Source organism: Mustela lutreola, chromosome X (assembly GCF_030435805.1).
Source record: "Mustela lutreola isolate mMusLut2 chromosome X, mMusLut2.pri, whole genome shotgun sequence".
NCBI classification, from domain to species: Eukaryota; Metazoa; Chordata; class Mammalia; order Carnivora; family Mustelidae; genus Mustela; species Mustela lutreola.
In genome coordinates, this window is record NC_081308.1 from 75,157,995 (window position 1) to 75,181,041 (window position 23,047).

Below are 23,047 nucleotides of genomic sequence, written 5' to 3' on the forward strand. Positions count from 1 at the left end.
GGGGCTTAAGTCCCCAGACCCAGGACAGCCACCCCTGGTGCAGAGCTAGAGAGAGTACAACAGCGAACCAGGTCTTGGTCCCTGAACAACCAGCGCTTCTGAGAGTGCCTGGCGCCCGGCTCGCCTGAGGGGCTGGGAGCCTCGCCAGCCAACAGAAGCACAGCCTTTTTGCAGTCCCCACGCAAGTACCCTGTCCTGCCATCAAGAGTCTGAGTCGTGCCCCACTCCCTACCCAGAGAGAGGTGCACAAAGGCACCAGCCTGGTGCTCTCAGACCAGAAAGACCAGGCATTCCCAGCCCGGGCCAGCAGGAAAATCTCAGTGTGTGATCACTGCTTGGAACTTCTCTGGCAGTCTGGAGCTACCCAGACAGCCTCCACTGCCTTGGTTTTGGGTACAAGCAAAAAATTCTGAGTCCCCAGGGACTGCGACTGGGAACCTGCTCTGCCAGCGGCCAAGGGGGGATTTATTTGGTCTTTGCAGCCAGACTGAGGCTTCTCTCTGAGAGGGAGGTCAGGGTGCAGTTTGCTTTCCTCTAAACCTACAAAAACCATCAAAAGCAGTCAAGGCAAGAGAGGAAAAACAAAAGTGAACAAATACAAAAACCTCCAGAGAACAAAAGCCTGAAAAAAACAGTTTCCTCAGAGCCCACCCCCTTGAGGGGGGCAGGAGGACTTAACTCAGAGAACATCATTGACTGAAAACCCACATGGCAGGCCTCTTCCAGAAAACCAACCAGGAAAGGAAAAAAAAAAAAAAACCCAAAAAGACGACAAGAGAACAACCACCACTACTTCACAGGACAATTTTTATTATTAAATCGATCCCACTGTTCTGGCCATTTTTTATAGAGGTAATTTTTTATTATTATATAGATAATTTTTTAACCTATTTACCGTCATGGTGAGATGTCCAGTACATCAAATTCCATAATAACCTTCTAACCTGAACTTTTTGATACATACACCTGTGTTTTCCTTTTGCACCTCTATTTTTTAAATTTCTTTTTCTTTAAATTTTAGTTTAGTCTAGTTTATACCTTTTTTACATTTTTTTTCTAATATTCATATAGAGTTAAACTTCAAGGTAATCCCTTTTCCCCAATCAATGCCACCCCTATAGGTAAACCAATTCCTAATCCCCCTTTATCTTCAGAAAGTTGAGTCCTTTAACAAAGATATCAAGATACATCCAAGAAGAATCAAAACAACCTTCCTCACCCCCACTGAGAATTTACAACCACTCTCCCATCTTTTTCTTCCACCAGTATTTCTGTGTTTTTGTGTTTGTCCTGATAGTATATAAATCTTATACTGCGGGTTCTTTTTGATGAGGTTCTTCCTTTATTTGCATATATATGCAAATATATATATATATATATTCTCTTGTCATATACTTTTATCAGTCTTTTTGTTTGTCTGTTTTTGTTTGTATACTTCATAAATCTTACCTTGGGGCCATTTGGGCTGAACCTTCTCTTTTATCTCACTTTCCGTTCCTGTCTCTCTCCCTCTCTCTTTTTTTGCTTTCCTTCTCTTTTTTGTCTCATTTGGGTGGGGAACCCTGATTGCTCAGAAGCATTCCAGGGTGCACCTTCTTTGACTGCATCACAGTCGATACATCCAGCTACACCCGTTCAGCCATCTCTTACCAAAATGACTAGGAGGAGGAATGCCCAACAGAAGAAAAATACAGAGGATGGACCTTTTTTAACAGAGCTAATGGCTATCAACATAGACAATATGTCGGAAAGAGAATTCAGGCTAACAATTATCCAAGCAATAGCTAGGTTGGAGAAAGCCATGGGTGACCAAATGGAATTGATTAGGGATGAACTGAAAACGACCAGAGATCATGTTTTCAATATTAGGGAAGAGCTAAAAGCTACCAGGGATGAGCTTCATAATGCTCTCAATGAGTTCCAATCTAATCTAAATTCTCTCAATGCTAGAGTAACTGAGACAGTAAATAAAATTAGTGATCTGGAGGATAAACAGAGAGAAAGGATCAGGAGGAAGCCTGGAATAAACAGCTTAGGAGCCACGAAAACAGAATCAGGGAAAGAAATGATGACATGAAACGTTCCAACGTCAGAATTATTGGAATCCCTGAAGGGGAGGAGAAAGAAAGAAGTCTAGATGATATAGTGGAACAAGTTCTTCATGAAAATTTTCTGAATCTCCTGAATGGAACCAGTGTTCATGTAATAGAGGCCGAAGGTTTCCCCCCAATATTACATATTCTCAAAAGTCCTCGAGACACCTAATAGTAAGAATGAAAAATTATAATTGTAGGCAGAACCTCTTGAAAGCAGCTAGGACAAAGAAGATCCTTACGTACAGAGGAAAGCCCATCAGAATAACGTTAGATCTGTCCACAGAGACCTGGCAAGCCAGAAAAGGCTGGCAAGATATATTGAGGGCACTGAATGGGAAGAACATGCAGCCAAGAATACTTTATCCAGCAAGACTGACATTCAAAATGGATGGAGAGATAAAGAGTTTCCAAGACCAGCAAGGCTTAAAAGACTATGCAACCACCAAGCCGATACTGCAGGAAATATTAAGGGGGCTTCTTTAAAGGAGGAAAAGGCCCAAGAATAGCATTGAACAGAAATATAGAGACAATCTACAAAATGATTGACTTCAAAGGTAACACGATGTCAATAAAAACGTATCTATCAATAATCACCCTCAATGTGAATGGCCGAAATGCTCCCATAAAACGGCACAGGGTTGCAGACTGGATAAAACGACAGGACCCATCCATACGTTGTCTAGAAGAGACTCATTTTGAACCTAAAGATACACCCAGACTGAAAGTGAAGGGATGGAGAAGCATCTTTCATGCCAGTGGGCCTCATAAGAAGGCTGGAGTAATGATTCTCATATCAGACAAATTAGATTTTAAACTAAAGACTGTAGTCAGAGATACAGAAGGACACTATATTCCTTAAAGGGACTATCCACCAAGATGATCTAACAATTGTAAATATCTATGCCCCCAATATGGGAGCAGCCAATTACACAAGAAAACTGTTAATCAAGATAAAGAGTCATATTGATATGAATACACTAATTGTTGGAGATCTTAACACACCTCTCTCAGAAATAGACAGATCACCAAAGCAGAAAATCAGTAAAGAAACAAGAGCATTGAATGACACATTGGACCAGATGGACCTCATAGATATATACAGAACATTCCACCCTAAAAAAAACACAATACTCATTCTTCTCAAGTGCACATGGAACTTTCTCCAGAATAGACCACATACTGGGTCACAAATCAGTACTCAACTGATACCAAAAGACTGAGATTATTCCCTGCACATTCTGAGATCACTGTGCTTTGGAGCTCAATCACAAGGAAAAGTTCAGAAGGAACTCAAAGAACCTGGAACTAAAGACCACCTTGCTTAAGAATGCTTGGATCAACCAGGAAATCAAAGAAGAACTTAAACAATTCATGGAAACCAATGAGAATGAAGACACTTCGATCCAAAACCTATGGGATACAGCAAAGGCGGTCCTAAGGGGGAAATACATAGCCATCCAAGCCTCCCTCAAAAAAATTGAAAAATCCAGAACACAGCAGCTGTCTCTACACCTTAATGAACTGGAGAATCAACAACAAATCAAACCAACTCCACACATAAGAAGGGAAATCATCAAGATTAGAGCTGAGATCAATGAGGTAGAAACCAGAGATACAGTAGAATGTATCAATGAAACTAGAAGCTGGTTTTTTGAAAGAATCAATAAGATCGATGAACCATTGGCAACACTAATCCAAAAGAAAAGAGAGAAAGCTCAAATACATAAAATTATGAATGAAAAGGGACAGATCACAACTAACACCAAGGAAGTAGAAACAATCATCCGAAGTTTTTATCAACAGTTATATGCCAATAAGCTAAGCAACCTAAATGGAATGGATTCATTCCTCGAAAACTATAAACTCCCAAAATTGAACCAGGAAGAAGTTGACAACCTGAATAGACCAATATCTAGTAACGAGATTGAAGCAGTGATCAGAAACCTCCCAAGAAACAAGAGCCCAGTTCCTGACGGATTCCGTGGGGAATTCTACCAAACTTTCAAAGAAGAAATAACACCTATTCTCCTGAAGCTGTTTCAAAAAATTGAAGCAGAAGGAAAACTTCCAGACTCTTTCTATGAAGCCAGCATTACCCTGATCCCCAAACCAGGTAAACACTCTACCAAAAAGGAGAATTTCAGACCAATATCACTGATGAATATGGATGCTAAGATTCTCAACAAGATCCTAGCAAACAGGATCCAACAGCCCATTAAAAAGATTATCCACCATGACCAGGTGGGAATCATCCCTAGACTACAAAGGATGGTTCAACATTCGCAAATCAATGTGATAGAACAAATTAATAAGAGAGGAGAGAAGAACCACATGGTCCCCTCAATTGATGCAGAAAAAGCACTTGACAAAATCCAGCATCTGTTCCTGATTAAAACGCTTCAAAGTATAGGGATAGAAGGGACATTCCTGAACTTCATAAAAATCTATCTATGGAAGACCTATAGCAAATATCATCCTCAATGGGAAAAAGCTTGCGTCCTTCCCGTTGAGATCAGGAACACGACAAGGATGCCCACTCTCACCACTCTTGTTCAACATAGTATTAGAAGTCCTAGCAATAGCATTCAGACAACAAAGAGAAATAAAAGATATCCACATTAGCAATGAAGAAGTCAAACTCTCTCTCTTTGCAGATGACATGATTCTTTATATGGAAGACCCAAAAGACTCCACCCCCAAACTACTAGAACTCATACAATTCAGCAACGTGGCAGGATACAAAGTCAATGTACAGAAATCAGTGGCTTTCTTATACACTAACAATGAAAATACAGAAAGGGAAATTAGAGAATCGATTCCATTTACTATAGCACCAAGAACCATAAGATACCTGGGAATAAACCTAAGCAAAGAGGTAAAGGATCTGTACTCGTGGAACTACAGAACACTCATGACAGAAACTGAAGAAGACACAAAAAGATGGAAGACCATTCCATGCTCTTGGATCGGAAGAAGAAACATTGTTAAAATGTCTATACTGCCTAGAGCAGTTTATACTTTTAATGCCATTCCGATCAAAATTCCACCGGCATTCTTCAAAGAGCTGGAGCAAATAATCCAAAAATTCGTGTGGAATCAGAAGAGACCCCCGAATCGCTAAGAAAATGTTGAAAAGCAAAAATAAAATGGGGGGCATCATGTTATCTGATTTCAAGCTTTACTACAAGCTGTGATTACCAAGGCAACATGGTATTGGCATAAAAACAGACACATAGACCAGTGGAACAGAGTAGAGAGCCCAGATATGGACCCTCAATGCTATGGTCAAATAGTCTTCGACAAAGCAGGAAAAAATATACAGTGGAAACAAGGCAGTCTCTTCAATAAATGGTGCTGGGAAAACTGGGCAGCTATATGTAGAAGAATGAAACTCGACCATTCTCTTACACCGTACACAAAGATAAACTCCAAATGGATAAATGACCTCAATGTGAGACAGGAATCCATCAGACTCTTAGAGGAGAACATAAGCAGTAATCTCTTCAATATCAGCTACAGCAACTTCTTTCAAGATATGTCTCCAAAGGCAATGGAAACAAAAGCGAAAATAAACTTTTGGGACTTCATCAAAATCAAAAGCTTCTGCACAGAAAAGGAAACAGTCAAAAAAATAAGAGCCCACGGAATGGGAGAAGATATTTGCAAATGACAGTACAGACAAAAGGTTGTTATCCAGGATCTATAATGAACTCCTCAAACTCAACACACACAAAACAGGCAATCATATCATAAAATGGGCAGAAGATACGGACAGACACTTCTCCAATGAAGACATACAAATGGCTATCAGACCCATGAAAAAATGTTCATCATCATTAGCCATTAGGGAGATTCAAATTAAAACTACATTGAGATATCACCTTACACCAGTTAGAATGGCCAAAATTAACAAGACAGGAAACAACATGTGTTGGAGGGGATGTGGAGAAAGGGAACCCTCTTACACTGTTGGTGGGAATGCACGTTGGTGCAGCCTCTTTGGAGAACAGTGTGGAGATTCCTCAAGAACTTAAAAATAGAACTTCCCTATGACCCTGCAATTGCACTACTGGGTATTTACCCTAAAGATACAGATGTAGTGAAAAAAAGGGCCATCTGTACCCCAATGTTTATAGCAGCAATGGCCCCGGTCGTCAAACTGTGGAAAGAACCAATATGCCCTTCAATGGACGAATGGATAAGGAAGATGTGGTCCATATACACTATGGAGTATTATGCCTCCATCAGAAAGGACGAATACCCAACTTTTGTAGCAACATGGATGGGACTGGAAGAGATTATGCTGAGTGAAGTAAGTCAGGCAGAGAGAGCCAATTATCATATGATTTCACTTATTTGTGGTGCATAACAAATAGAATGGAGGACATGGGGAGATAGGAGAAGGGAGTTGGGGGGAATTGGAAGGGGAGGTAAACCATTAGAGACTATGTATTCTGAAAAACAATCTGAGGGTTTTGAAGGGGCGGGGGGTTGGGAGGTTGGGGTACCAGGTGGTGGGTATTAGAGAGGGTACGGATTGCATGGGCACTGGGCGTGGTGAAAAAATAATGAATACTGTTATGCTGAAAATAAAAAATAAAAGAAACAGAGGAAAATAATGATTTGTTAATTTATTTTAGAGAGAGAAAGAAAGCATGTTGGGTGAGGGGCAGAGGGAGAGGAAGAGAGGGAATCTCAAGCAGACTCACTTTTGAGTGTGAAACCTGATGTGGGGCTCGATCCCACAATCCTGAGCTGAAAACAAGAGTTGTACCCTCAACCAAGTGAGCCACGCATGTGCTCCAAGAAACCCTTTAAAAGCAGAATCTCCGTTTCTTGTAGTGCTTTGGGGCCCTTGGACGTTAGCAACGTCAGTTTTCTAAGGTGGTAGATGTTTGGGGGCTCATCTCTATAGTGTCGATCCTAGTCATTGGGGTGCCTGATGTGGGCTATCGATCCTTCACTCTTTCTGGAGGAACACTGGACTTGTGAGATCCCTCTCTATTGTGTGTTGTCTAGCCAGAAGTTTGGGTTGGTGAGACTGTGTCTTTGTCTCTCTTACCTGTCTCAATGTAGTCTTTTTATCCTTTTTTGTGAAAAAGCATTTCATCTAGTTTTCAGATCTTTTTCAGAAAGAAATATTCCTGTATGTAGCTGTAGATTTAGTATTTCCATTGTAGGAGGTGAGTTTAGGAACTTCCTGTGACACAATGTTAGAGAAGTCCTAGTTCTTTTGTTTTTATCTGCTTTTGATCAACCAGTTGCTGAGAGAATAAGTTAAACCCCTATCTTGTTTATAATATTTTGAGGATATGTTACTAGGTGTATACAAGTTTAAGATTATATTATCTCTGGTTGTTTAAACTTTTTGTCTTGATAGAGTCACTTCATATTTAGTAATGGATTTTGTTTTAAAGTCTTTTTTCTAATATTTAAAATTTTTTTCATCAGTATATATATATTTTTTTAACTATTATCCCAGTTATAGTATGTCATTAGTATTTGATATAATGTTCAAGTATTCATTAGTTACATGTGTTCATCACATCACATCCCTTCCTTATTGCCTGTCACCAAGTTATCCCATCCTCCACCCACCTCCTCTTTATCTAATATTAATATAGCTTGTAGTTGCTTTCTTTTTGTTGCAATTTGTTCAGTATGCCTGTAAAGGTTTGTTTAAGCTTCCTAAAGAGTTATATTCAGAGTGTCTCATGAACAGCATGTGACTATATTTTGGAAATGCTATCTGATGTCATCTTTGGCTTTTAATTATGCCATTTTATCCATTTGTATTTATTATTGTTACCTTTTGAATTCTACAAAATCTTGTAGGTTTTTAATTTTTTGCACATCTTGTTCTTTTTTTCTCTTTTTAAAGATTATTTTTGTCTACTTATTTTTCTGCACAACAGTTACTCAATTATGAATTCTGATTATTTTCTGTAATTGATGAAGTAGAAATTTTAACCTCCATTTGTTTTCAAGTGTGATCAGTATATTCCTCTGAACAATATTGAGAACTTAGAATATTTTTCTGAGTTTTTTCTTTTTTATTATGTTAAGTTAGCCACCATACAGTACATCATTAGTTTCTGATGTAGTGTTCAGTTATTGATTAGTTGTGTATAACACACAGTGCTCATCACAGTATGTGTCTTCCTTAATACCCATCACCCAGCTGCCCCATACCCAACCCCACTCCCCTCTGACCCCCTCAGTTTGTTTCCCAGAGTCCATAGTGTCTTCATGGTTTATCTTTCTCTCTGATTCTCTCCCTCCCAGTTTTCCCTTCCCTCCCCTATAGTCCTCCATGCTATTCCTTATGTTCCACATATGAGTGAAATTGTATGATAACTGTCTTTCTCTGCTTGGCTTACTTCACTTGGAATAACCCCCTCCAGTTTCATCCCTGTCAGTGCTATTAGTAGGCATTCATCCTTTCTGATGGCTGAGTAATATTCTATTGTATATATGAATCACACCTTCTTTATCCATTCATCTGTTGAAGGGTGTCTTGGCTCTTTCAACAGTTCCGCTATTGTGGACATTGCTGCTATGAACATTGGGGTGCATTCTTTTTACAACATCTGTATCTTTGTAGTAGTAGTAGTGCAGTTGCTAGTACCTAGTAGTGCATCTGTTGGGTCATAGGATAGCTCTATTTTTTTAAAGATTTTTATTTATTTATTTGACATACAGAAATCACAAGTAGGCAGAGAGAGAGGAAGGGAAGCGGTCTCCCCGCTGAGCGGAGAGCCTGACTCGGGGCTTGATCCCAGGAACCCAAGACCATGACCTGAGCCAAAGGCAGAGGCTTTAACCCACTGAGCCACCCAGGTGCCCTTAGGGTAGCTCTATTTTTAACTTTGTGAGGAACCTCCATACTGTTTTTCAAATTGGCTGTACCAGCTTGCATTCCCACCAACAGTGTAAGAGGGTTCCCCTTTCTCCATATCCTTGCCAACATTTGTGGTTTCCTGCCTTGTTAATTTTTGCCATTCTGACTGGTGTAAGGTGATATTTAAATGTATGTCATCCCTTCTTATACTATATTAATGTTCATAATTTTGTTCTATTTTTCAAATATATGCATAAAACATTATATATTCATTGGTTCATGTTTACCCACATATTTACCACTTTCTTTGGTAATCATTCCTTCTTATATCTCAAACCTTCTCAATGAGAATATTTTCCTTCTGCCTTAAAAGAAGAGGGCAGCAAGATGGTGGAAGAGACAGGGACCTCATTTCATCTGGTCCCTTGAATTTAGCTAGAGATTTATCAAATCATTCTGAACACCTATGAATTCAACTTGAAATGTAAGAAAAGAATTGCTGAAATTCTACAAATAGAAAAGTAACCACTTTTTGCAATGTGGGAGGTACAGAGAAGTGAATCTGAATGTATATATTTGAAGATACTCTGTGGGGTGAGGGAGCCTCCATCAGCTCCCTATGGGAAAGTAATACAGCCCTGGACCGCAAAATCAGAACCTTTAGAAATCTGCTCCAGTGAGAGACATCCCTGCCTGAAGGGTGCTCAGGTGGTGAAGCAGGGCAGAATGCTAGGTTAGACAGTGTGGTTTCAGGATCCTTGGGTCACAGAAAGAATGGGGGTGCCCGAGCTAGGACAGTTCCCAAGCATTGGAGTGGGCAAACTGGTTCAAGTCAATGAACCCAGGAGGGGGCTCTCAACTCAGTTTGCCATAAACCATGAACTGAGACTTGGCAGGTGACAGCTTTCTGTGTGGGGGCACTGCAAAGGGCAAAACCACAGGAACCCTACACCATTCCTGGAGGTTCATCGCAGGTGTGCACATGACTGGTTGACAGCTCTCTGTGCCGGGGCCCTGCAAAGGACAGAAACAGAGTGACACTCTGCCTGCATGCACCGCAGGAGACTGTGGAGTTTGGCATACACTAAAGTGAAGACTGCTTATCTCTGAGAGTTTACTGAAGAGAGAGAACCATGTCTTTTAGCTTTACTATGCTGTCATTTTTATTTTAGTCCTCTAAAGAGGCACAGAAAGCCCTCACGGAACAAAAGCCACATAGAAAAACCTGAAGCAGTTTACACTGAGCGTGGCCCTCTGGCAAGGGGCGGTGTAACTCCACACAGACAGACACTTGAGAATCAGTGAAACAGACTCCTCCCCAAGAAAACTAACAGGAACATCAGGCTAATACTAAGTTTATGGAGCACACAGGACTGTAAAACTACAATGCTAGGGCAAAATAGTTATATAGAAGTTGAGATTCTCTTTTCCTCATGATTTGCTTATCTTTTAGTTTAAAATATTTATTTTATCAATTCTTTGTTTTGAAGTCTTTTTTAAACTTTCATCTTTTACATTTACATTTTATAGACAGTTTTCATTGTGGCTTCCTTTTACTATATTCAAATATATATATATATATATATATATATATATATATATATATATATACACACACACACACACACACACACACACACACTTCTGCTTTCTTTACAATTTTGAGAATTAGTGTCTTCTAACAAATAGACCAAAACACTTCCAGGACCAAGTGGATCACCCTGTTTTGCCCACTTGGGAGATCATATTCTCTCTTCTTCCACTCCCTCCACTTTTAAAATTGTTTTGTTTGTTTGTTTGTTTTGATTTTGGTTTGGTTTGGTTTCTGACTCTTAGGATTTGTCTAGTGTGTATTTCACTTAGGTCATGGTTGGTATTTTTTATTTTGCTCTCTCATTCATCCATTCTTCTCTGGGCAAAATGACTAGAAGGAGAACTTCACAACAAAAGAAAAACAGAGGGAATACTCTGCCACAGATCTAATTGATATGGACATAAGTAAAATGTCAGAGCTGAAATTCAGGAAAACAGTGATAAAGTTACTAGGTGGGCTTCAGAAAAGAATGAAACATACTAGAGAATTTTTTAGTGCAGAAATAAAATCTAATCAGGCCTACATTAAAAATGCTTTAACTGAGAAGCTGTCTAAAGTGGACTAACAGCTGGGGTAAATGAGGCAGAAGAGAAAGTAAGTGACATAGAAGGCAAGTTGATGAAAGTAAGGAAGCTGAGGAAAAGAGAGAAAAACAACTAATGGAACATGAGGTGAGGCTTCAAGAAATCAGTGATACCAAAAAATATGAAACCAATGTTAGAATTACTGGGATCCCAGAGGAATCCTGAAAGCAGCTCAAGGCAAAAACTTCTTAACCTGCAATGATAAAAAACATTAGGCTGGCTGGCAGCAGTCCTATCTACAGGGACCTGGCAGGCCAGAAAGGGCTGGCATGATATATTCAGGTTACTAAATAAGAAGAACCTGCAACCAGGAGTACTTGATCTGGCAAGGTTATCATTTAGGATGGAAGGAGAGATAAAGAGCTTCCAGGACAAAGGAACTAAAAGAATATGTAGCCACTAAATCAGCCCTGCAAGGGATAATAAAGGGGATCTTGTAAGTGAAGAGAAAGCCCAAAAGTAACATAGACCATAAAGAAATGGACACAATCTACAGAAACAGGGACTTGCAGGTAATATAATGGCACTAAATTCATATCTGTGAATAGTGACTCTGAATGTAAATGTACTAAATGCTCCAATCAAAAGACACAGAGTATCAGTTTGGATAAAAAGGCAAGACCTATCCATATGCTGTTTACAAGAACTCATTTTAGATCTAAAGACACTTACAGACTGAAAGTGAGGGAATGGAGAACCATGTACCACACAGCTGAACCTCAAAAGAAAGCTAGGGTAGCTACCCTCACATCAGACAAATTAAGTTTTAAACCAGACTGTAGTAAGGGGTAAAGAGTGATACTATGTCATACTTAAAGTGTCTGTCCAACAAGGTCTAACAATTGTAAATATTTATGCCCCCAATATGGGGGCAGCCAATTGCATGAACCAATTAATAACCAAATTAAAGAAACATATTGATAATAATACAATAATAGCAAGGGACTTCAACATCCCACTCACAGCAAGGGACAGATTAAGCAGAAGGTGAATGAAGAAATAAAGGATTTCAGTGACACATAGGACCAGATGAACTTTGCAGATAAGTACAGAGCATTCCGTTCTAAAGCAGCATAATACACATTCTTCTTCTTGAGTGCACATGGAACCTTATCCAGAATAGATCACATACTGGGTCACAAATCAGGTTTCAATCATACCAAAAGATTGGGATTATTCCGTGCATATTTTCAGACCACAATTTTGACACTTGAACTCCAACAGAAGAGGAAATTTGGAAGAAATTCAAATGCTTGAGAGATACAGGGCATGCACCTGAAGAATGAATGTGTCAACCAGGAAGGTAAAAATAATTTTTTAAAAATTATGAAAACAAATGAAAATGAAAACAGCTGTTCAAAACCTTTGCGATACAGCAAAGGTGGTCCTAAGGGGGAAATACATAGTAATACAAGCCTTTTTCAAAAAAATTAGAAAAGTCTCACATGTACAAGCTAAATTTACACCTAATGGAGCTGGAGAAAGAACAACAAATAAGCCTAAACTAAGCTGGAAAAGAGAAATCATCAAGATTAGAGCAGAAATCAATGATATAGAAACCAGAAGAATAATAAAACAGATAAGTGAAATAAGGAGCTTGTTTGTTGAAAGAATAAGATTGATAAAACTGTAGCCAGACTTACCAAAAAGAAAAAGAACCCAAATTATTAAAATCATGAATGGAAGAGGAGAGATTATGATCAACATCAAGGAAATACAAACAATTTTCAGAACATAATGTGAGCAACTATATGCCAACATATTAGGCAATTTGGAAGAAATGGATACATTCCTGGAAACTAATAAACTACCACGACTGAAAAGGGAAGAACCATATGATACTCTCAATAGATGCTGAAAAAGCATTTGACAAAGTACAGCATCCCTTCCTGATCAAAACTCTTCAAAGTGTAGGGATAGAGGGCACATACCTCAATATCATCAAAGCCATCTATGAAAAACCCACCGCAAATATCATTCTCAATGGAGAAAAACTGAAAGCTTTTCCGCTAAGGTCAGGAACACGGCAGGGATGTCCATTATCACCACTGCTATTCAACATCGTACTAGAGGTCCTAGCCTCAGCAATCAGACAACAAAAGGAAATTAAAGGCATCCAAATCGGCAAAGAAGAAGTCAAATTATCACTCTTCGCAGATGATGTGATACTATATGTGGAAAACCCAAAAGACTCCACTCCAAAACTGCTAGAACTTATACAGGAATTCAGTAAAGTGTCAGGATATAAAATCAATGCACAGAAATCAGTTGCATTTCTCTACACCAACAGCAAGACAGAAGAAAGGGAAATTAAGGAGTCAATCCCATTTACAATTGCACCCAAAACCATAAGATACCTAGGAATAAACCTAACCAAAGAGACACAGAATCTATACTCAGAAAACTATAAAGTACTCATGAAAGAAATTGAGGAAGACACAAAGAAATGGAAAAATGTTCCATGCTCCTGGATTGGAAGAATAAATATTGTGAAAATGTCTATGCTACCTAAAGCAATCTACACATTTAATGCAATTCCTATCAAAGTACCATCCATCTTTTTCAAAGAAATGGAACAAATAATTCTAAAATTTATATGGAGCCAGAAAAGACCTCGAATAGCCAAAGGGATATTGAAAAAGAAAGCCAATGTTGGTGGCATCACAATTCCGGACTTCAAGCTCGATTACAAAGCTGTCATCATCAAGACAGAATGGTACTGGCACAAAAAAGAAAGACATAACCTAAACAGACCTATAGCCAGCAAGGAAATTGAAATAATAATAAAAAATCTCCCAACAAACAAGAATCCAGGATCAGATGGCTTCCAAGGGGAATTCTACCAAATGTTTAAATAAGAACTAATACCTATTCTTCTGAGGCTGTTCCAAAAAATAGATATGGGGAAAAACTTCCAAAATCATTTTTCAAGGCCAGCATTACCTTGATCCCTAAACAATACAAAGTTCACATCAAAATGGGAATTATAATTGACTTTCTCTGCTTGACTTATTTGACTTAGCATAATCTCCTCCAGTCTCATCCATGTTGATGCAAAAGTTGGGTATTCATCCTTTCTGATGGCTGAGTAGTACTCCATTGTATATATGGACCACATCTTCTTTGTCCATTCGTCTCTTGAAATGCATCTCGGCTCTTTCCACAGTTTGGCAGTTGTGGCCATTGCTGCTATGAACACTGTGGTGCGAATGGCCCTTCTTTTCAGTACATCTGTGTCTTTGGGTTAAATACCCAGTAGTGAAGTTTCTGGGTCATAGAGTAGCGCTAGAGGGGAGGGCGATGAGGAGATGGGTGAGCCCAGTGGTGGGTATTAAGGAGGGCATGTATTACATGGAGCACTGGGTATTATAAGGAAACAATGAATCACATAAAGGTCTTGTATCCAAGATCTAAAAAGAACTTAATAGACTCAACACCCCCAAAATCAAGTAATCCATTTAAAAAATGGGCAAAAGACATAAGCAGATACTTCTCCAAAAAAGACATACAGATGGCTAACAGGCACATGAAAAAATGTTCAACATCATTCATCATCAGGGAAATACAAATCAAAACCACAATGAGATCCCACCTCACACTAGTCAGAATGGCTGAAATAAACAATTCAGGAAACAATATATGATGGTGAGAATGTGGAGAATGGGGAACCCTTTTACACTGTTGGTAAGAATGCAAGCTGGTAACAGCCACTCTGGAAGACAGTATGGAGGTTCCTCAAAGAGTTAAAAATAGGGCTACCCTTTGACCCAGGAATTGTACTACTAGGTATTTACCTCAGAGATAGAAACATGGTGAATCAAAGGGGGCACCTACACCCTAATGTTCATAGCCCCAATGTCCATAATAGTCAAAGTGTAGAAAGAGCTGAGTTGTCCATGGGCAGAGGAATGGATATAGAAGATGTGGTTTATATATGCAAAGGAGTATTACTCAGCCATCAGAAAGGATGAATAATTACCATTTACATTGACATGGATGGAACTGGAGGATATTATGTTGAGCAAAATAAGTCAATGAGAGAAAGATAATTATTATTTGGCTTCATTTATATGTCAAATATAAGAAATGGGGCAGCAGACCACAGGGGAATGGAGGGAAAACAGAATGGTAAGTCATCAGAGAGGGAGAAAAACCATGAGAGAAAGAAACTGAAGTTTGCTGGAGGGGAGGTAATTGGGGGATGAGGTAATTAGGTGATAGGCATTAAGGAGGGCATATAATATGTTGAGCAGTGGGTGTTTTATGCAACTGGTAAATTATTGAACAGTACATTTGAAAAAGAAACAAAAAACAAAAAGGAAGGACACCTCAGTGGCTCAGTCAGTTGTATCTGACTCTTGATTTCACTTCAGGTCATGATCTCATGAGTCCTGAGATCGAGTCCTGCATTGGGCTCCACACTCAGTGGATAGTTTACTTCTCTCCATCTTCCTCTGCCTCTCCCCCTGCTCATGTGCTCTCTCTCCCCCCTTCTGAGATAAATAAATCTTTTTAAAAAAATCCAAAAAGATGCAGTTTGAAGAGCTTCCACATTGAACACATGGATATGTGGGGAGGATGGTGTACCTGGAGAGGGCATGGAAGCTACATTCCCTTTCCCCAGGCCTTGACCTATGCACCTCTTCCATTTAGCTGTTTCTTAGTTATAGCCTTAATAATAAACTGGTGATCTAGTAAGTAAGTATGATCAAGTAAGTAAATAAATAAACTGCCTAATGAGAGTTATTTGGTTGCAGAGTATCTTGGGTTTTATCTGTCTGAATGTATTCTTGCTACCCCCTCATTTTTGAAACAAAAAACCCCTTAATTTTATTGAGTATATAATTCCCAGTTGTGTTACTTCTTCTTGGCACATTGAAGATATTATCTTGTGCAGTGTTGTTATTGAGAAGTCAAAATTTTATTTAATATTTATTCCTGTGAAGGTAATCTATTCTCTGGCTTTTTTTTTTTTTTTTAAAGATTCCTTTTCTGTCATTGGCATTATGGAGTTTTACTATTGTATATCCAATTGTGGTTTATTTTTTTCTTTATCCTTCTAGGGATATGTTGGATTTCTGAATCTCCCCAGTGTTTAGTTTAGTCCTGGAAAAATCTTGGCCATTCTATTTAGATATTTTCTCTGCTCCTCTCTTTTCATTCTATCTTACACATTTCTTTCATTTCTTAAATTTCTTTGCATAATTTCTTCAGATTGACCAGTTCACTAAGTCTTTCAATAGCTATATCTAGTCTAACTTGTCAATTGAGTTCTTTTTCTATCAACTTTTTAATTTTAATTCTAGTATAGTTAACATATGCTGTTATATTCATTTCCAGTATACAATATACTGATTCAACAATTCTATACATTGCTCAAGTGCTCATTGTAAGTGTAATATTTAATCTCCATGACCTATTTTACTCATCTGCCCACCCACCTCTTATCTGGTAACTATCAGTTTGTTATCTATTGTTTAAGAGACTGTTTTTTTTTTGGTCTTTTGTTTTCCTTTGCTCATTCCTTCTCTTTCATTCCACGTACGATTAACATCATGTTGTCTTTCTCTGACCAACTTATTTCACTTAGCATTATACTAATTCCTTCCATATCCTTGCAGATGGCAAGATTGCATTCTTTTTATGACTAAATAATAGTCCTCTGTGTGTGTGTGTATGTATATCACATCTTCTTTATCCATTCATCTGTCCATGGACATATGGGTTACTTCCACAGTGTGGCTGTTGTAAACAATGCTGCGATAAACATAAGGGTATATGTATCTCTTTGAATTAGTGTTACTGTATTTTTGGGTAAGTACCCAGTAGTGCAATTACAGAATTATAGAGGGAACTTCAGACTGTTTTCCACAGTAGCTACACCAATTTTCATTCCCACCAACAGTTCACAAGAGTTCCTTCTTTTCCACATCCTCAACGACACTTGTGTCTCTTACGTTTTTTATTTTAGCCATTCTGACAGCTGTTGAGTTGATAGCTCATTGGGGTTTTGATTTGCATTTTTTTGATGATGAGTTATACTGAACCTCTTTTTTTTTAAGTCTGTTGGCCATTTGTATGTCTTCTTTGGAGAGATATCTGTTCATATCTTACGCCCATTTTTCAAAGGGATAATTTGTTTTTTGGGTATTGATTTTTATAAGTTTTTTGTATATATTTTAGATACTGACACTTTATCAGATATAATATCTTTTCCCATTCAACAGTTTGCAGTTGTATTGATGGTCTCCTTTTTTGTGCAAAAGCCTTTTATTTTGATTAGCCCCCAAAATTTATGTTTGCTTTTATTTCCCTTACCTCAGGAGGCATATCTAGAAAGATGTTGCTGCAGCTAATGTCAGAGTAGTTACTGCCTCTGTTCTCTTCTAGGATTTTTATGGTTTCACATTTAGGTTTTTAATTCACTTTTAATTCATTTTTGTGTATGGTGTAAGAAGGTGGTCCAGTTTCATTCTTTTGTGTATGGTTGTCCAGTTTTCCCAACACCATTTGTTGAAGAAACCGTCCTTTTTCCCATTGCATATTCTTGCCTCTTTGGTTGGAAATTAATTGACTGTATGATATTTGGTCTTATTTCTGGATTTCCTGTGTGTTCCATTGATTTATGTGTCCAGTTTTCTGCCAGTACTACTCTGTTTTGATTACTACAGCTTTGTAATATAACTTAAAATCTGGATTGTGATACCTCCACAGTTTTAGTTATCTTTATTAAAATTGCTTTAGCTATTTGCAGTCTTGTGGTTCCACACAAATTTTAGGATAGTTTGTTCTAGTTCAGTAAAAAAATGCTATTAGTATTTTGATAGGGATGGTATTTTATCTGTAGATTGCTTTTTCTAGGTTTTGTTCATGATTCCATGTTCTATGAACCATCTATTTTAAAGCACATGGTGACAAGGTAAAAGCTGGCTATATTGTTTATCTCTGCATTTCTGTTGTTTTTTAATCTAAGCTTCTGAAAAGTCTTTATAAACAGCTTCCTGGATCATTCCTCCCATTTAAGATATTTTAAAATATATTTTATCAGCATTTTTAGTTGCTTTTAGCATGAAGGTCGATTACTTCTGCTATACTCCTGAAAAAGAAGTCCAGCTGTTTTACATTTTTGACATGATTTTTTTTTTTGCCTCTAGCTTCCCATATATACTGCACCACCTCTGCAGTCTAAATATGTTGAAGAGCAGCCTGGTCATTTACAAAGGGGCTTTGCATCCATCCGCAGTACAACTGGTCATTATATTGGCTGGTGCAAGGTATGTGAGTACTAATAGTGGTTCAACGTTGGAGGTTTCTGATTTTTTCAGACAGGTAATTCTTCTGTTGCATTTGGTATTGGCAGAGGTTACTCAGTGACATTCATCAGGTGAATGGGTTGATCTAGAGGCCCTAAGACGGTCCATTCTCCTCTTTAGTACCTTGTCACAGATAGCTAGAAGGCTGGGCTCAGCTAGGAATGTTGTGTAAAGCAAATACATGTGGCCTGTCAAGCCTTGTGATCTGAGCAGTCAGATAACTTACACAGGCACTTCAGGGCTCTTACAAAGAGGCCCTTGGCAGAATTTACTAAGCTTCTTATTTATCATCAGATGTCCAAGAAAGTTAGTTATACAGCATTCTATTGTTAGATCACAAAGGCCACCCCAGTTTTAAAGGGAGTGGAATTAGATATCACCTCTCAATATGAGTAGCAGCCAAGAATTTGTGGCCATATTTAATCTACTATATCACTACTACATGTATTAAGATAGTTCAGCAAGCATTTATGTTATTTTTCATGTACAGTTGTTTGGCTATTTACAAGAAGTTCTGAAATTATTTCGCAATCTTTTCTTACTTGGCTAAGCAAAATGTTAACTTGTTGGATATAGTTTATAAGACCATTCTGAATATAGTCAGCTATTGGGAAAAATGAAATTCATCTCACTTTAATACTTAGCCTTGGGCGCCTGGATGGCTCAGTGGGTTAAAGCCTCTGCCTTCAGCTCAGGTCATGATCCCAGGGTTCTGGGATTGAGCCCCACATTGGGCTCTCTGATCAGCAGGGAGCCTGCTTCTCTCTCTCTCTCTCTCTCTCTCTCTCTCTCTGCCTGCCTCTACCTACTTGTGATTTCTGTCAAATAAATAAATAAAATCCTTAAAAAAAATACTTAGCCTTTAGTCAGCGTTATCTAGCAGCAGAGTGATGGAGTAAGGATAAAATATTGATGTTACATTATCCTCACATCAACACAGTTGTGTTGGCATCAACATATCCAATGTCAGTGTCATAATGATAATGTTGGTACCATGTTTTCATCATTCTGACCTAATAACTGACCTAACAACTTTTTTTTTTTCAGATACAACCTATCCAATTGTGAACCCTTGTTCTTTTTTGTTTCTAATACATTCTTTTTTTTTTTTTTTTTTTAAGATTCTAATGGTTTTATGAAACACTAAATATGAACTCTGGTCATTCCAGGTGATATTTAAAATATCTGATGAATACTGTTTTTTTTTTTTTTTTAATTTGTGTCTGTCAGACAACTCTAATAATATTAGTTATATTATACACTTTTAATAGTTTGATCTCAGAGGAAAGTGTATTAACTAATAAGGGTTTGAATCATGCCCCTAATACTATATACCAGTAGCCAGATGATTCATACTTAAGTCTCCTGAGACCTAATTTTCCATGGTGTTCTCAAATTTGTTTTCAGTGAGGTAAATTGTTCCTGAGAGATCCTTAAATTGCTGTTGTTAACTATCACCCAATTTAAGACTAAAAGAACTTTTATTCTCTTAATATGCTAAAGTGAATAGGTGGAAGAAGGCACTTTGAATGCATTTCATCTTAGTGTAAACAACTTTTTCTCTCTAATTTTCCCCTAAAAACATAATCTATTCTTTAAAAAATTACTTCTGACTCAGGTTGCATTCTGCGTTAAACTTAGAATCTTGCAGACCAAATTCAGTTCTTCTTCTTCTCCTTAGTGTTTTGAAATTTAGGTAGCAGTGACCCACAGTGGTAAAAGTGATTTCCTAAACAAGCTAAGGAAGACTTCCCAAAAGGAGTGACTACGTTTTTTCCTCAACAGTTACATGGTTTTCAGTCAGCCAGTCAATAGGTATTATAACTTTAAAGGTGAGGTCTTCTTGAGAGAGTCTTTAGGGAGAAGTAACTTTGACAGTTAAGGTCTGTGCTGGTTTGTACAGCTTGAAACCACGATGAAGGGATGAACCTCTACATCTCTGATCTCTGATCTCTGATCACCATGAAAATATCTGTGATAAGGTTACTATTATGGAGATATCATGATAATAATGACTTCTTTGTTTCCTGTGTAATGAAATTATTTCTCTGTTCTTTGCTTTGAAAAATGTTTTTGTTCTTTTTATCCCATGGTTTCATAGCAGCTAGTTCAGAGATGGAGACCATATATTTCAGTTGTATTTTCTGGTTTCTTCAATAGAGTACAGCATGACTATGGGCAATTACTCTGGGTAAATCATCCTCTGCCTTCATTTTTGAAGGCAGATATAATTGAGGTAGTATCTACCACTCGGTAAATGAGTGTAACCAAATTCCTTGCATTAAAATGAATTAGTTAGAAATAGGTAAAAGAGCAAATTTGATTTAAAACTTTAATCACTTCAGTGAGTTAATGATCTTAATTTTTAGAGAATTTATATTCCTATGTAAAAATAATATAAACACTAGTCTTTGTAGGATGATTTCTATCCTGAAATAAATGTCTTATTTAGATTTTTTCCCATTCTTATGCACACTTTTAAAAAAGGAGAAGATGAAGTACTTTCTTTAAGTTTGTTGTTATTACTTTCTTTACAAATCATTATGTCGTTGCTACCACATATGTATTAATTAGATGTTGCTTCTAAGCTGAAATATACCTCTATCCATGATTTATTTAAATTCAATTCATTTTTCTAAGGCTTTATAAAGTAAGATGATAAGTCTTTGTATTTCTGCAATAAATTATCTGTGAGATGCTCTGACTACTTTATAGGCATTACTTCTTTATATGAGGAAAATAGTAAACAAGTATTATCCATGTTAAACAGAATGAAAAGCAGGGCATGAAGCTAATTCAACAAGTATTCTCATGTGAATAAATAGGAAAATTAGAGTTAGATTTGAATACAATGCTAAGTCAACATTTTAATATGGTCTCAGAGATATGGACTATATGATTTAATTATCAACATCTTCAAAAATGCAGATGTCCTTTTTTTTTCTTTTTGCTTAGGGTGTTTATGTGTTTATGAAAAATGGGATAATGGATACAGTACAATTTGGAAAAGGTAGGTGAGTGAACCATCCATAATTAGAAATGTTAAGGAGGGCACGTATTGCATGGAGCACTGGGTATGGGGCATAAACAGTGAATCTTGGAACACTGAAAAAATAAAATCAAATATAATTGGAAAAAAAGAGAAGTTGTAGAATAACAGAAAAAAACAGAAATGTTCTGTTGTCTTGTTAACTTGCAAGGTTTAAATGTGAGAGAAATAAAGGCAGTAAGTTATTCATTATCATGTTTTACCAACTGAGAAGATACTCTATAGAACTTTATGAGAATATGAGAGTAATAGTAACTGTCATTTATTAAGCAATTATATGTTAAGGCACTATGATAAGCATTTTATACAATTTATCAAATTTAATTTCTATACCAATTCTATGAGTGTTGGTATTATAATTATTCCCCTTTTTACAAGATTTTATTTATTTATTTGAGAGAGAGTGTGAGGGTGGGTATGAGCACAAGCCAGGAGAGGTGGAGGAAGAGGGACAAGCAGACTTCACGCTGAGCACAGAGCCCAACATGGGCCTCCATCTCATGACTGTGAGGTCATGACCCAAGCTGAAGTCAAGAGTTGGATACCCAACCAACTGAGCCAACCAGGTGCCCCTGTGATTATCCATTTTTTACAGATAAGACAACTGAGGTTTAAAAAGATAAAGTAGGTTGCCAAGGTCACATAGATACTAAGTGGCAGCGCCTGGACTCAAACTGAGGTCTGTTTAGCTGCAAAGCTCATATTATATGCTCAAAGCATAAAATAGAAACATGTCCACGTTGTTATGAATTAGTTTAAATAGGTGCTGTTTGCTGTTAAAATACATAGAATTTTGGCATCCGTTGCTAGGAAACACTAATACCAGTCATTAGAATATTTGAGCTAATGTTGGAAAGCAATTTTATTTGATTATTTAATTTGATAATGGTATTTGACAGTAGATAGATCTTCCTAATATTCTTGGCCTAAGCCAATTGTTCAAATAAATGTGTATGGGAGACAGAAAGATCAGCTAAAATTTTAAATATCTCCATGATATTGATGACATGTAAAGGTATTATTACTTAAGGTATATAGGAATTAATTCCAAATTATATTCCTCATCAGTCTTGAGGAATATAATTAAACAGGTGATTACTATTAAATAATTAAATGTGATTAAGCATCTATTTTTTGGGTTGCATGGAAACAAATAATTTAATTATATAAAAAGCCAAAACATCTAGGCTTGTGCCCACTCTTCATCTACTTTTGGTTTAGGCTCACTTCTCCTGATCATTGGTTTTAACAAAAAGCATTGGCTGCTCTGGGTATTGGGGAGTATTGGCAAGCAATGTCTACAAGCTACATGTATCCCTAGTTAATTATTCAAAGTTCCTATAATATAGAAAAGTTCCTATAATAGTTCCTATAATAGAACTATAATAGTTCCTATAAAGTTCCTATAATAGAAATAAAATATTTCTATTCCTACTGGATCCTGTCAAACTTTGAACAGGTAGGTCCAGAAGCATTTCCATTAGACAGATAAATACTACATAAACAAGCAGTTACTTTATAATAATTCATGCAAAGGTGTGAACTCTAGCATCATATTTCATTAAAGAGT

The 23,047-nt window shown here is 37.4% G+C and overlaps 1 protein-coding gene across 4 annotated transcripts in view; it reads left to right on the top strand.

Annotated features, from left to right (window-relative positions):
- Positions 1 to 23,047, top strand: part of APOOL (apolipoprotein O like) — a 120,049-nt gene that overhangs the window by 44,766 nt on the left and 52,236 nt on the right. For 3 of the 4 annotated variants that reach the window (XM_059157182.1, XM_059157185.1, XM_059157183.1), the window contains exons 3-4: positions 18,270 to 18,389; positions 21,384 to 21,438. In XM_059157182.1, coding sequence (XP_059013165.1) covers positions 18,270 to 18,389; positions 21,384 to 21,438 — 175 coding nt within the window. The remainder of the gene's footprint in view (positions 1 to 18,269; positions 18,390 to 21,383; positions 21,439 to 23,047) is intronic. The other variant, XM_059157184.1, reaches the window with a different exon arrangement.